The sequence below is a fragment of the Rana temporaria genome, chromosome 12, assembly GCF_905171775.1.
Source record: "Rana temporaria chromosome 12, aRanTem1.1, whole genome shotgun sequence".
Classification (NCBI taxonomy): domain Eukaryota; kingdom Metazoa; phylum Chordata; class Amphibia; order Anura; family Ranidae; genus Rana; species Rana temporaria.
In genome coordinates, this window is record NC_053500.1 from 22,933,945 (window position 1) to 22,950,831 (window position 16,887).

The 16,887-nt window shown below is 41.2% G+C and overlaps 1 protein-coding gene across 1 annotated transcript in view; it reads right to left on the reverse strand.

Moving 5' to 3' along the window:
• EDN3 (endothelin 3) overlaps positions 1-16,887 on the reverse strand; it is a 106,708-nt gene that overhangs the window by 14,469 nt on the left and 75,352 nt on the right. Inside the window, exon 3 of the mRNA XM_040330458.1 lies at positions 15-173. Within this exon, the coding sequence (XP_040186392.1) occupies positions 15-173 (159 nt within the window). The remainder of the gene's footprint in view (positions 1-14; positions 174-16,887) is intronic.

The window sequence follows — 16,887 nt, forward strand, 5'->3', positions numbered from 1 at the left end:
AAGCTCCTTCTTACCTGTTTGTGGTCTCTGTGCAGAAGCTGCCACATTGTTGATCGCTGGGTTTGAAACATGTACATCGGGAATGTGACTGGGACTGCACTGGACTCTTCTCTACTGATCGCTTTTTCCGTACACTTCCTCTGTAACTGGAGAGACCGTATGGCACTATTTGCCTGCAAAACACAGAGAGAAAAGGTAAGGTGGGTGACAATAGTGACTCTATAGCTCCTACAAGCAAAAACGTTGTTTTTTAGTTCTGAATAGACGGTACCTATGACACAAGTTTTCCTGTGAGGCATACCAACACCCCCCATCCTGCAGTATGCATGCATGTACAGGATGAAGAGAAGTTAATGGGCACCTATTTGGAAGAAAGGCTGTGTTGCTCTGATCATTGCTTGGGGAAAGAAGAGGCAAGTATTGGACCAGGCAGGCTGCAAGCACAGAGTCTGCCTTAAATGACAACTGCTGTTTTTAAAATGTTAAAAATCATTTACACTGTTGGCAGATTTGTCACCTCTGACATGCACCAATTTTGGATGACCTAGTGGCTTAAGAGAGCTTTACATAATTCCATTAGATTGTAGAAATTATTCACAGTTTTTCATTGTTTCTTGAAATGTTGGAATAGATTAAATGTTTCCAATGTAAGCTTTGTCCTTTACTGGAATATTCCCCCCCTCTTCTGTTCTAGTGAGAATTGTAAAATGTGGATTTTTCCCATAATTTTCTGTCCCACTGACAACATTTTGGTTTGAGATTCACTTGAAAAAATATATTTTTTTTGTTTTTAAACACAATTTTTTAGTTAATACATAACTGGATTGAATGGCTTTTCTGTCTGCCTGAAATTCAAGTGGTTCTAAACCCAAAATAATTTTACCATAACGTATTCACTGCATTAACCCGTTCCTGCCCCTTTAAGCTTCTGAATGCCCAGAGGCAGACATTTGCGTCATGTGATCACTGTCATTTGTTGTCACATAATCGGAAAGCTCCCGATCGTGATTATGCATCGGGAGCTTACTGGTCACCGTCTGTGACTGTGCTGAGAGCGCACGCTTCTCACCCACCAAGAAACCACATATTTGCGTACCACCGGCAGGAAGAGGTTAATGTAAAAAATATTGTACATCTTGCTGCCCTCCCCCACCTCCCAAATATTTACACAAGTCCACAATTGAACAAGTGCTATGCATGGCTACATCTCCTCTCCACACAGGGACTAGGCCAATTGCTCCTGCCAATCAAATGGTGTGAGGAGGGAAGAAGGGGCAGAGCCAAGCCCCGCAATGTGCTTCTATGGAGTAAGGCTCCAGCGACACACACAGCTCTGTTGCAAGCATGCACATTGTGTGCCCCAATAGAAAGCAGTTTGCTATGGTGGCACACAAAGAAGAGGAGGAGCCTAGATCACAGCAGGGGGAACCCAGAAGAGGAGGTTTGGGGGACCACTCTGTGCAAAATGAGAGCAGGTAAACATAACATGTTTGTTATTTTAATATCATTTTTCTTTTTGCCTTTTATGATTACATTCAGGTTTAGGTCTCCAAGGTTCCCCCTGCTCCCACACCTGTGTTGTATTATTAGACACTGTTTTTTATACAGAAGGCTTTCTAGACAATTTTGTAAAAATTCTTCTTAGTGTGATGAGACAGAATGCCAATCATTTATTCATTCAGTTTCAGTGACCTGCTGAAAATGCAAAATAAAAGCAGATGTGGATGTTGATAGCAGAGAAAAATGGTAGTGGAGGAGAGACGGACCAAACAATTCATCAGCTTCACTCTTTACCTAGAACACTCCATCTTTATATATATTATTATGTATATCTTAACAGAACAGCTTGTCTTCACCGCTCTGTAAAAGGGCCAAATCACGGCACAATTTTGTGAAAACACGTCACAAACGTGCATGCAGAAACAATGCACTCCAGTGCATTTTATCTGCTCGCTCTCTCTTTTTTGTTGACGTTTTGGGGGGGTCTTTGATTTCATGAATTATGTGTGTTTTTGAGGAGTTTTGCCGCATTCCATGCACAAAAAAGTGCAACTTTTGTTGACAGTACTAGAACACACTGCACTGGTGTGAACTTTTCTGTTTACAAAAAGTGTAGCTGCTGACTTTTAATAAAACACACACGGTCCAGTAATGCGAACCCTCCGTTCTCTCCCGGCGCCGACATCACTAGTGTGTCACAGCCGGGTGTGCACTGCACATCCTGAATGGCAGAGCAATCTTCTAGGACCTTTGATGTTTCCCATAAGATTGCAGGGAGGCAGGGGAAGAGGAGTCGCCTTCTAGGCAGCGCTAACGGAAGTGCGTACCTGTCATGGCTATGTGGCATGTCAGGGGGTTAGGAGTCCTTAAAGCTGAAGTTCCACTTTTGGATGGAACTCCACTTTAACTACTGTCCATGCATTTTTGATGCAGATTAAAAATGCACTGGACTGCATGTGGGGTGTGAACTGCCCTAAAATTATCCTTCGCTGCAACTCGGTCTATGTACAGCTCTCTGCTAAGGCCTCCAGCCTCTTATGAGCAATTCCACATGCAGGGAAATGGAAGGCAAGTCAAAAACCTAAGCATAAATCTACTCCCACCCTGTATAAGGAAATGTGTCTATACTTAACTATTCTGAAGCCATTCCAGTCTGGTCATGTGATCAGGTCCCCGCACCGGCTTCAGTGAAGAGGTGGGACAGCTGACAACAGATGCCCCGTAGTAAGTCTATAGATGATATCAGCGCCCTGGCTCTGCAGCTGTTGTCAGAGATCTCTCCTCTACAATGAAGCTGGAAAGATCATGCGACCGGACCAGAAAGACTTGAGAATAGGCAAGTATAGGCATCTCTCCTTTTACTGGGTAGATACAATAGTAATGGTGGCCATGCACTAGACAGAAAATCGTTAGAAAAATCTGTAATTTGGATAGTTTGTTTATCATCTAGTTAATGGGCACAAAAATCGAAAATTGGTTATAATGTTTTTGAAGGAAAAGTTTGGAAAACGATAAATTGAAAGGTTAATGTGTTTCTCACACCCAAGCAGTTTGGACTGGGCTTATGTGAAAAAGCAAACGAAAATTGGATTCATTTATATCAATTGAATGATTTTATCAATCAAATTTCAGTCATTACATGATGGCAAAATCATTTGCTCTCACGCCGATGTGTTCGTTTTTCGAAAACTCTTTTGACAGGTGTATGGCTAGCATTAGCATGGGGGTGGGAGTAGATTTAAGCTTAAGCTGGCCATAGATGGATTGAAATTTGGCCAGTTCAACAGGGACAAGACAAATTTTGATCCATCTATGAGCAGGCTGAATGTACAGAAGTCAGTGTAGAATTGGCATGTTGGGTTTCTGTCTCCCCAAATTAGCCAGCAACACTGATCACTGTCAGGTGGGGAAGACTCCTTTCTAGCAGAATACAATAGCGCCGTGTGCGGCCCTTTTTTTTTTTTTTAAATAGGCAGACTGTTAAAAGCTTTGTTTTCCATGTGATTCACATAACATGGCTCTTTGGATGGACAGAAAAGAAAGCAAGTCCAAACACCCCCCCATGTTGACAAATCTTGGGGTCCTTTCACACAAGCGTTCCATTTGTCCACTTTTCATACATCCATTGACAGATGAAAAACGGACATCAACACATTCCTATGGGCAAACGGATGTAAACAGATGATCATCTGTTTATGTCTGTTTTTTTTAATGGAACAAGCCTCTATTTTTGTTTAAAGAGATGGAAGGGGACCTAAACAAATGTATAACAGATAAACTGTTATGGGGAATTCCCCACTGACAACAGCGAGGACTCAACATTGTTAGGAAGCTGGTGGGTGTTGGCACCCAACAACCAATGCAAAAATGGACTGTTTAGACATTTACATACGTTTAGGTCACATGATGATGATCATCCATTTGCCTGTTTTTTCATTCGTCAACAGATGCTATTACAGCGACAAAACTAAACAAAAAGGGACCCCTGCAAACATTAATACCAAGACAAGCTTGCATTGTATTAATTAGACAAAGGCAATAATAGTATATCGCCATATAATTAGTAATACGCTCACATTTTTGTAAATATTTTATTCCATCTTTTAATGTGACAACACTGAAGAAATGAGACTTTGATACAATGTAAAGTAGTGAGTGTACAGCCTGTATAACAGTGTAAATTTTCTGTCCCCTCAAAATAACTCAACACACAGCCATTAATGTCTAAAGCACTGACAACAAAAGTGGAGTACACCCTGTACTCACTTTTGTTTCCAGCAGTTTAGACATTAATGGCTGTGTGTTGAGTTATTTTGAGGGGACAGAAAATTTACACTGTTATACAAGCTGTACACTCACTACTTTACATTGTAGCATAGTGTCATTTCTTCAGTGTTGTCACATGAAAAGATTGAATAAAATATTTACAAAAATTTGAGGGGTGTACTCACTTTTGTGAGATACTGTGACTATATATATACACACACACACACACACAACAGACCAAAAGTTTGGACACACCTTCTCATTCAAAGAGTTTTCTTTATTTTCATGACTATGAAAATTGTAGATTCACACTGAAGGCTTTTAAAACTATGAATGAACACATGTGAAATTATACATACCAAAAAAGTGTGAAACAACTGAAAATATATTTCATATTCTAGGTTCTTCAAAGTAGCCACCTTTTGCAGCAGACACATCTCTAGAACTGGTAAGAGGAGACTGTGTGAATCAGGCCTTCATGGTAGAATATCTGCTAGGAAACCACTGCTAAAGAAAGGCAACACGCAGAAGAGACTTGTTTGGGCTAAAGAACACAAGGAATGGACATTAGACCAGTGGAAATCTGTGCTTTGGTCTGAGGAGTCCAAACTTGAGATCTTTGGTTCCAACCCCCGTGTCTTTGTGCGACGCAGAAAAGGTGAACGGATGGACTCTACATGCCTGGTTCCCACCGTGAAGCATGGAGGAGGAGGTGTGATGGTGTGGGGGTGCTTTGCTGGTGACACTGTTGGGGATTTATTCGAAATTGAAGGCATACTGAACCAGCATGGCTACCACAGCATCTTGCAGCGGCATGTTATTCCATCCGGTTTTATTTTTAGTTGGACCATCATTTATTTTTCAACAGGACAATGACCCCAAACACACCTCCAGGCTGTGTAAGGGCTATTTGAGCAAGGAGAGTGATGGGGTGCTGTGCCAGGTGACTACCTCTTGAAGCTCATCAAGAGAATGCCAAGAAAGCAGTAAAAAGCAAAAAAAACATCAAAAGAAAACAATTTGTTTGAAAAAATATATATAAAATTAAATTTGAGTACAGTGTTGCATGGCTGAGCAATTGCCAGTTTGCTAAATGGCAAAAAATGCCCCAGTCATGAAGGGGGTAAAACCTCCCGGTGGTTAAGAAAATTATGTATGGAGGGGTTGTCGGACCTGGAAAATTTAACCAACTGCAGCTGCATCCCTTTCCCATTTAGGCCTTGCCTTTAAAAAAAAAAAAAGCACTAAACTGCTGCACCACATATAAAGTGATATTTCAACACGTCTGTATAGAACACCACTTCCTGCATTTTTGTAGATTTTTATTAGCATAGCTGATTTTATAAAAATCCATTTGTTCTAGTTACTTAAGTCATTGTGCCTGAACAAACAAACATTCTTGTTTTTTTTCCCTACAATTATGGAAAGATCTGAAGTGACCTCCATTCTCTGATCTAGGCCAAGAAAGGCTAAAACTTTATAGCAGTCTATATACCATGAACAAGAGCCATAAAAAAACAAAAACATTTGATTCAAACTCTTTGCCTTTGGCGCAAACAAATTCATCTGCAGTTTCAATTAAAGTTTCTGGCCAGATGTTTGTACAGTACATGTAAAATCTCTGTGTAAGATTTGTGCTAAGAACTGTATACAAGAGAGACCTGCGACGATGGAAATGATTCACAGGTTGTTAATGTTTATTCTGCATGAGCTGGAATCCTTCATAGAGGGACAGGTATACCACAGCAAGTCACACGTGTTGTAGAACAGAGAAAAAAAAAAACATGCGTTTTACATTACACTTCAGACAAATGAGAAAATTCGGAATTCAAAGCATTTTTCTTTAATATAAACTGCTTGAATACTTGCACCTGTACACCCCCCTGATGGACCGAAGCAACTTTTGAAATAACCGCTAAGGGTTTTTCATGGTTGACAATATAATAAAAATATATATTATTATATCTATGGAACACGCAATACTTTCTGTTATATGATCCTAAAGATTTAGAGCCGGTTCACACTGGGGCGACTTGGGATCCGGCTTGAAGTCGCCTCAAGTCGTCCCAAGTCGCGCTGTTGAGAAAAACAATGGAAGTGAATGGGAGCGGTGTTAATACACACGACTCGTGTCGCTCCGACTTCAAAAGAAGTTCCTGTACTACTTCAATCCGACTTGTAGGCGATTTGTACCCATTGATTTCAATGGAAGTCGCCTCCAAGTCTGATCAATGTCTTAACTGAAGCGACTTTCCAGGAATATAACATACATTTCTCAGGCAAACCTCTCCCTCCCCTAGAGCTGATTGTTGTTTGATTGGCCACTGGAAAGTCTCCTGTCCTGGAGACGACTTCAAGTCATGTTGTAAATCGCCCCAGATCGCCCTGTGGTTCATGCTCAAGTCGTGTTGGAATCGCCTCTGAAAGTCGCGCTGGAAGTCGTGTCGCCCCAGTGTGAACAGACTCTTACTATGCAATCAACTGGCAAATAGATGAAACAAAACCAGAAAGTACACCTTTTCTAGTATGAGCAGACCAATTTTAAAATGATGACGTATACAATTTACATTCTGCACTTTGTCCTCACACTAAAATTATGTCCCTGATACAAAGCATAGCAAAATCTTTACAAATGAAGACTTATTTTTTTCTTTTGCTTACATTTTTTAAATAATGCAACATTATAAAAAAAAAAAAAAAAGGCTTGCCTGTAGGTAAAAAAGAATATCTCCTAAACCTTTACGGTTTAGGAGATATTCCCCTCGCAATGAGTCGCTGACTGCAGCGGCGCATGCGCAGCGGGGATTCTCAGCTAAAGGCCCGGCAGCCGCCGGACCTTGCCGGAAAGAAGTCTCCCAGCGCTGGAGCGGCGATACCCGTAAGACACGCCGAGGCAAGATGACATCTCCCTCGGCGTGGACCAGATAAGTTACCGATGCCTCGTTCCAAGATAAGTATTTCATAATGAGCTAGTATGCCGTGCATACTAGCTCATTATGCCTTTTGCCTTTCAGGTATGTAAAAAAAAAAAAAGCAGCAGCGGGTTTACTACCGCTTTAAGAACTTATAGATGTCGAGAGGTGGAGGCAGGCATGTATACAAGTCTGTCGGACACAACTCCAAAGTACAAACACACTCGGAAGCAATGCTCACCAAACACAACATTAGCAGAGGGTGGCGCTAAAGAGCTGAAAAAACACGTAGTACGTAACTACATTTGTGTTTGTTGGCCGACAATTGTGTGCCGTTTGTATGCAAGACAAGTTCCTGGCCAACGCCCTTGGAACACAAGTCTGAGGCTTTGTCCGTGGAAAAACTGAACGTTCACATGACCGCACCATTCTCAGTCTGCTCAGAGTGGAGAGCAGTGACTGTCAGTCACCACTCACTGTGCACATAGAAATGCATGATAAATGCACATCAATGTACATGCATTTGATGCATTGTGTTAAGTTTTTATGTACAGTATGATGTAAAAGGAAGCTTGAGCATTAATTTAGTTACACGCGGGCTGGTCCAGCAGCTCCTAGGACAGAGTGGGGATTCAGCTACCCCCCTTAAGGTACACACACACACACACACACACACACACACACCTAACATACCAAGATAAAAAAAAATGTTTTACACACGTTCAAAAGTCTATAAGTGGTTAATGTAGACCTGGCTAGAATTTAGCGAAATTTATTTACTTCTCAAAATGACTTGTATTATTTAAATAGTTGCTTTCATCCTTTGTTACAGCTCAGTACTGCTGATCTAATGCAGCCCGCCAACGCTGGCCATTTCTCAGGGTTGGTTTCCTGGTTGGGACAATAGAGGCCCATACCTTCCCAGTATCTCATATGGTGGGTGAGACACAGCCTGTAAGAGTGTGCCATCACGGCAGGATTAACAACCCTAAGGCCTCATGCACACTGGATGTTAAAGACACATAAAAAATGGCAGCAGCTTTGCAGTGAGTTTTTCAAAAATTTTGCAATATTGTTTTTTTAGCTTTTTTTTTTTCAATGGATCGCTCATCTCATTTTTTGACGTAAGAGCGTTTTTACAGCTGAAAACAGCAAAAAAAAAAAAAAACTAATCTCAGAACCCACTAGTTTTGTTTTTAAAGCCAAAAAACACCCCAGCCAAAAACTGCTGATAACAGCTTATGTGTGCATGGACACATAGGATAACATGATGGGGAGTTTGACTGTAGGAAAAAAATGTCTGAAGCCAAAAACAGCTGCTGCTGAGGCCAGGTAGGGGTGCACCGAATGGAAATTTTGGCACCTTTAGTGCAAGAAAGGTCAAAAAAAAATGCAGTCTGCAGTCTCTAACCAGACATGATACAAGAGATCAATGCAGCCTCACCAGTGCCAGTCAGATGCAGCCACTTCTCTCTCACATGTATGTAAAAAAAAAAATTGGTTTACTAGAAAAGTATTTAGACCCCCCTATTACAGAGGGCCAGGAGAATAAAATGGTTGTGTTCAAATTTTTATGTCACACAGTATTTGTGCAGTGGCTTTCCAAAATACACTTTTATGAACACAAACACTATAATGAATTTTAGTGTAGACACACACACACACACACTACAATACCCAATGTTTTTGGAAAAACCTGAAAGACGAAGTCACACCAAATAAATAGATATCAAACATGTCACACTTTAAATCTGCGTACGTCTGTAGAATGGCACCAAACTATGGTACCTAAAAATATCCAGGTAACGCTTTTACAGGTTACCAGTTTAGAGTTACACAGAAGGTCTAGAATTATCTCATGTGTGGTGCGATCGCCGTGTACATTGGGGGACTCACACACACACACACATTTGCTTGCAAGCATGGAGGGAGGGATGGGTGGGGGGCACGTTAAAAAGGTTTTATTTTTGCACTGCCCAATTTTTTTTTATTGCTATCATTCCTTGTGATAGCATGGGCCATGAGAGCATCTGATGAAATGGAGATCAGTTTGATGAGATGCTTGTACAAGCAAGTAACTGTCAACAACAAACCAAAACTGAAAGTGACTAAATCCTTGTCACTTTCAGACATCAAACAGTGGGAGGAAAAACATCAATTCCTCTCACTGTGTCCCAGGAACCAGATGTCACCGGTCACATCCTTACTGGGCCCCCTTTTGCTGTCCGTAGAAGTAATCCAGCGGCTCCTCTCGGATTACTTTTAATTTTGTTCAACATTGCTGGCTCTAAAAGATGATATCTTTCTGCAGCGATGACTGAGATATCACCTTTGCAATCCTTTGTAGGTAAAGAACTGAATTAACCACTTGCCGCCCTCCCCCAGTACATTTTCTGCAGCAGGTGCAATTTAATAAACCTGCATTATCGCCCGGTCACGTGTTCCCACTGACCTGGGGCAGCCATACAACACGATTCACTTTGACAGCATTGGAAAGCCAGACTTCAGAAATGTCATGCAGTCATCTCCAAAGTACATGTAGTCCGAGCACTGAGACAGGCACAAAGGATGAACACAAGGTGAAAACAGGATATGGCGATTGTTTGTGATAATGCTTTAGCAAACTAAAATGTCATTCAGTTACAGTTTATCTCCATTTAAAATTGTTCTTATATTGTACAAATCCTCCCTGAACTCTTTGGCTCTCCTCAGATCCCCTAGTCTACAATCACTTATTCTTTCTTCCCACAGTCTAGGGGTGCTGGTCCATGAATAAGAAGTTTCATCCAAAGCCGTAATTATTCAGTGAGGAATGAAATGTTGCACAACAGTCTACCGATACTGCTACAATCAAGTCAAAGTGTATGTAAAGCAAAACCACTTTATTCAGATTTGGATAGAATAGTAAAAGGATTAGAGCCTTTCTTAGGTTTTAATTGCCGTCTGTGCCACGCCAGATTTATTATTCACCTTCTCTTTTTGTCCAGGTGGCTTTTGTCACCAGAACAAGAGGTGAGGCTAAATGTTCCAATGGAAACACCTGTCCTGGTGACAGTGTTCTAAGAGGGGAGATTTTCTTTCACTTACCGTTGTGTCTCTTGATAGAAAGTGAAGGGAAATCTGAGACACAGACCACAAAAATAAAAAAAAAACAAGTATCACTACTTTAGCCAAAGATATATACGCACTCTTTAATAGGTTGGAAGGGTTAGGACTGCTCCTGGGTAGGCAATAAAAGAGCTTCTAAGGTCAGATGTGCACAAAATTGCTCACGGATGGAAAGGCAGCCCATTATCTGTCCATGTATATTCTCATCTTTCAAAAAGAAATGTAAAATAACCCAAGAAAATCTCAAAGCAGTTTTAAGCTCAGCACAAAATCAAATAGAAAAAAGTAGCCTTAACAAAAAATGCAGTCTGAAATGTAGAAAGTCACGCTATAATCTGCAATAATGTAAATGAACAATAGCTACCAGGCATGAGCTCTGGCTGTTTTCAAACAATGACCCCAATAGAGTCCTAAATGGAATTTTTTTTTTTTTCTGGTTTTGGCACACACATTTGTTAACTCGATCCTGGGAGGAAGCCCTTTCCATAATGTAAAACAAAGGTTGTCACTAGCAGAAGAGAATCTAGTGGGGGATTCAATTTAAGGCTGAATTTCAGGAGTGTTTTGAAGGCACACTTAGAGTTGAGTACAACATGGCGCATAACATCTCATGGGCCCAAGGATACACGCACACAGAGCAGCCATACCCGCCCCTCCACTCTGCTGCCACATCACAGAAGCCTTTTGTGAGCGTGTTCACATAATACAAAGGATTCTGTGATTTGGAAGGAGGAAGGAAGAGGTGAGCAACTCTACTGTTGAAAATTCTGAGAATGTCCAGCGTCAGGCTCTTGGAACTACAGCGATAGCTTTCTCCTGGGAGTTCCATAAAGATGTATATAATAGAGATAAGTCCAACGAGGTGCATGACCTCTCCTGAATGTAACTCCTAGTGTGCCTTCACTTTTTACAAAGGATCTTCAGCTTTGACAAAAACAGAAAAGGCACACTTGTGTGGGCTAGTGTGGCACATAGGTATGTTATATTGCCCCCTAGAATTGTTCCTTTTGATATGCACTATTGTCAAATCCACTTATAAGGAACCCGATTCACACGTGCAGCTTTGAGCCTCACCAGTTTTCTAGTGGAGTGCCCTTGTAAAGCTTCCAGCAAACTGGGAAATAAACTATTGAAACCTGCATACAAGACATGGGGAGGATTTCGGAAAAGCTGTAAAAAAAAATTCAGACAAGGCCAATGACACGAGCAAGAGAATTGTGTAAAACTGTGAATATTTGCCTTTATTCTCTACTTTACAACTGGAACTAGAATAATACAATACAATAAAAACCATTAAAAAAAATGCAATGTAATCTCCAATACTGTGAAACAACTGTATGGAACCAGCACACTCCATCACTGAACAAGTAATAAACAGATTATTTACTACCTGAACAAGTTAGGTCAAATGTCTTAATTCAAAAATAAGCAAGCACCAAATCATAAACTCATCCGTAGCCTGGAAACTGTAAGAGGTCCATATCTTTCCATGTATCCATTATGCTGGACTAGGCCTCCATGTGTGCTTGCTCTGGAGTTAGACATTTTATTATGGAGTGCTGCTCAGATGTTTACAGTTCTGTTTTAAGCTTCATCATATGGACAAGGTTAAGAACCGACAAATTCCATCCTGGCGCTATAATGCCAATCATCAGAGTGGAATTATGCACATGCTTTGATCAGGGGATGAAAGACACCTTAACCCTATCTAAAGAAAATAAGTACCAGGAGAAATGGAGAAACATTCATAACTGTATTCTCCGTCTACTTACTGCTAGGATACAATAATCCTTTTTTTAACAGTTACCTTCGCCCATAATAAAAAAGAGGTTTACCTTCACCTTTTGCATGTTAACTGCATATTATATCATTTTTAAATATCATCTTTTGTAATAAATGAAAGGGGAGATGCAGAAATGTGTTAGTCATAAATCTGCACATGTGCAGTGCTCACTTGGATCCTCACAACAATGTTGTTCAGTTTAAAGCGGATGTGCCATGGGAAAAAAATATTAAAAGCCAGCAGCTACAAATACTGCAGCTGCTGACTTTTAATATTAGGACACTTAGCTGTCCTGGAGTCCAGCGCCGATCGCAGCAGAGGACGAGCGATCGCTCGTCTCTCTGCTGCTCCCCCCGCCATCCACGCTGAGGGAACCAGGAAGTGAAGCGCTGCGGCTTCACTGCCCGGTTCCCTACGGCGCATGCGCGAATCGCGCCGCGCCCGCCAATTGGCTCCCGCTGTGTGCTGGGAGCCGAGTGTTCCCAGCACGCGACGGGATTTGACGGAATGCCTGTCTTTTGCCCGTGAATGCCGGGCCGGAAGTGGGTGCAAATACCTGTCTTTAGACAGGTATCTGCACCCCCCTCCCCCCTGAAAGGTGTCAAATGTGACACCGGAGGGGGGGAGGGTTCCGATCAGCGGGACTCCACTTTAGGGTGGAGAACCGCTTTAAATGAAACAAAGCAAAGGAATACTGTGGATGTACAGAATTGTTGACAAGCAATACAGCAGCTCCATATTCATTCCTGTTATGATGGCGAGATGTTCAATGGGTCATGGGTTAACCCCAAACCTTTAAGGTTTTGCTGAAATATGGAGTTACTTCTCAATATTCCCCAAACTGACCAATTTTAATAAAAAAATGATGTAAATATATTTTGAGTCCTTCAACAATGCCCTGTACATCAGGGGTTGCAGAAGAAGTCAGTCAATGAGAGCTCTTGAAGGGGAAAAGGGAAGGGTTGATGTGTCGTGCAAGGAGGTTAATTGGGGAAACGGAACAGGGAGGGATAGTAATCATTTAGACACACAGATAAAAGACCATTAAGTACAAACATTTGATATTACATATACCAGTGTCAAGAACACTCACCTATTCAAGAGGGAATGAAATAGGAGGAAGGGTTTAGAGAAAGGGGGAATAGAAAAAATAAAACCGGAGGGAAAGAATAAGAAGGATGGAAAGAGAAAGAAAAACGATTTTATAGCTCTCATTAACAACTTATCCTATCGCCTTAAACTCTCTAGTTCAAACATAAAAGACTGCCACAGTTTGTGAGGAGATCTCTGCTTTACTGATACCTTCCCCACTTAACACTTCATGTCCACAGGTACAATCATTACTTCCTTCATTTAATCCCACCACTATAGACAAGGTTGCTAAAAACTTATTTCTAACCTCCACCCTGGACCCTGTTCCCTTGCCAATGCTACGTTCACCCTCTCTAACTCACATCTTCAATCTCTCCCTCTCTTCTAGCATCTTCCCAAACTCTCTAAAATATGCACTAGTCATCATCAGCTTAAAAAGGCTTCACTGGACTCCACCAATCTTAACAACCTGTGTCCCATCTCCTTGCTTCCCTTTTTATCCAAACTCCTGGAACATCTTGTCTATAACCAACTGAGCGACCAATTCACCAAGAATAATCTTCTTGATCCCCTTTAGTCTGGATTTCGCTCTCAACACTCCACAGAAACTGCTCTCCTAAAACTCACAATCAATCTACTAACGCCCAAAACCAATGCACTTGGGATTTTCCTGGAGCGGTGAACCCCACCTTGTTCATTTCTGTCTTGGTGACACAAAAAAACAACATAAACAGCAATATAAAAGTTCATAGAGGGTTTAAACCCACTCTATCCAAAACTAAAAAAATGGGTTGCCTTTGCACACAATTTAAATATCTAGAACAAATAAAAAGTAACTGTCCAGAACTCAGCCTAGCTGGGAAAAAAAAGCTTGCCATACAACTGACACTACAACAAAAAAACATGCGGACTTCATAGAAAAAAAAAGTTGATACCTTATCCCATCATAGTTCTCCATAAATGTGGATGATAACAGGAGGAGGTCAGTACAACAGACATTCCAAGATCAAGTTCTATTAGCCTTGAGGCTTCTTCATGGTCCCTTACCTTGGGGCAACATTCTTTACATGCTTCCTGTCACTCTCACTATTGTTTTCCCTCTATCACTGAATATGTAAAATTATATCATCTATCTGTAGTGCAAATCACAGCCACCTAAGAAAATTGTGCTTGCATTGATTTTCTTCTAAAAAAATGATCAGTGGTATTTGCAAACCTTTATTTCAATAGTTTTGTGTAGTGAAATGCATGTAATCTGACTGAAGCCGCAATATTACAGTCAGTTTCAGTAAATGGTTTATTCCATCAACTTTATGATTTTTTTTTTTCAAATGGCTACGATGTCATTAGGGTTGATTTTCTAAAGGCAAATATACTGTGCACTGCAAGTGCACTTGCTCCAGAGCTTAGTAAAAGAGGTAAAATTTCACTTTGCAAAGAATACTCAATCACATTGCAGGAAAATAAAATATAGCATTTTTGTTTGTACTATAGTATTGTATTATAGAAACCAGCAGAGCTTCCCATCAGAACGAGATCAAATGCACTTAAAGCGGAGTTTCAGTCCCCCAAATACTTTTTTTTTTTAAAACACTCCTTTGTACTTGGTTGAACAGATCTAGCAACATTTAGAACATGTCCTATGTGTAGTCTGTGTTAAAATATTTGAAGACTAACCAGATCTCAGAAGCAGGCAGGTTCCATGTCATCTGTGGGCATCTGAAGCCATGTTCTCGATTTCTGGGATTAGGTGCAGCTGGCTACCCAGTTGGCACCTCCCAATCTCGCACTTGCGCACTGAGTGGCTCTCTCATCCCGATAGGTTGCCATAGCAATGGCGGCATCGTCAAAAATTCCTGCCCGTTGCTATAACAACCTGTCAATCATGACATCCTAGTCCTCCCATTCGCATCATTTCCAGTTCGGGAAAAAAAGTGAGATTTTGACACTAGGGGACTCGCAAGGACTCCTGGGATACATGATGACGCTATCCCAGATATTATAGGTAATTATGTACACAATAAGTGTTTAAACTGAGCCTGGAACTCCAAAGTTGGGTTCAAACATGGATTATGGGTTCAAGCAAAACATTTGCAAGATAGGAGTGTACAGAAAAAATGTATATATCAATACGTACCCTGCTGATAACTGCAATAGAACTCTGAAACAAAAGTCTGGTATGTGGGGTTACCTTTAATGACTGCATATGTGGCTCAAGGCCATGCAGACTTTACAGAAGGACCACATGCGATTCTCGTAGGCAATCCCATAACTAAGAATCCCATCACTGTCATACTCTGGTCCAGGGGTGGACTGACAACTCATGGGGCCCTCGGGCAATAGAAGATTATGGGGCCCCCGGGCTTACAGATGGCCACCATGCCAGGAGGCAGGGCAGCTAAAATCTCAGGATTTTCACATCAAAAGAATGTCGGTTTTGGACACATCAGGGACAGATGTAAAAAAAAAACAGATTTTTACATACTGTCCCTGGTTTTATTGAGCCTGGCAACAGTAATGGGGCCCCCTAGTGGCATGGGACCCTCGGGCAGTGCCCGAGAGTCCCAATGGTAAGTCCGCCCCTGCTCTGGTCAGTTTACCAACAATAATTCTGGCATAAGTTTCCACTTGTGGGCACAGAGCTCTGATCGACAAGTGTGTATAATGAGCTTTCACTGTATTGGAGACAATGTTGTTTCATTTCCACCTCACTTTACATCCCCAGAGCAGACATGGAACATGAGATGACAGATGAACTGACCTGTGACACTGCCTCTGCAAGCTATGAAAATATATACAGTAGGAGATTGTAAAGTTATTTGAAATAAGACAGGGTGCTAACAAAGTAACATAGATATCCTTGTCAGGTTGTGAACAATGAATGTGTCTGCTGCTGTCCCTTCTCTACACACTTGGTTCTCAACCCAAGGCAGGCCAAATGTCTCCATACAACTTGGAGAAAGATTCACAAGTTACCTTTCTCCAGAACAATGCCAATAAACATTCTAAAGTCCTTAAAGGGTCACTAAAGGAATTTTTTTTTTTAGCTAAATAGCTTCCTTTACCTTGCTGCAGTCCTGGTTTCATGTCCTCATTGTTCGTTTTTGCTTTCATGTTGCTGTAAATCCTCTCTGTTTTGGACACTTCCTGGTTGCCTGTTTCCTGATAACCACAGTGCTGGGAGATTTCTCACGGTGGTCACTAATGTGATTATTGTGTGTAAAACGAAACTGGATTGGTGCTGAGGAGTTTTAGACAAAGTATCACTGATCTCTATTGGCTGACTGCCCTCTAGTGGCTCTCTGTACATCAGAGAACCAGGAAACAACAGCAAAAACGAAACTACACTGCAGGCACATTATAGGATTGTTTTTTTATCAATTTTTAATAATTTTTAAAAGGAATCAGTTAACTATTATGTCTCTATGCCCTGTAAACAGTCATTTCAGCAAAAAAAATTTTTTCCTTTAGTGACCCTTTAATATGTACCAAACTCCAGGAAACAAACTAAAACAAATATTTCTTAATGGTGCAGAACTTTAACAGCTACCCACAAATGTTACCCAACTTGTCCCTGGTGATGCAATTCAGACAAAGGCTCAATCCTTCAAATGTTTTGGTCCTGTCCAAAACGCAGACCGTTCTGGGATTTCCCTATACCGCATGACCCTGCGTCCTACTGCACTATTCTACCATCCCCACTAAAACTTAAGAAGTCTACTTTTC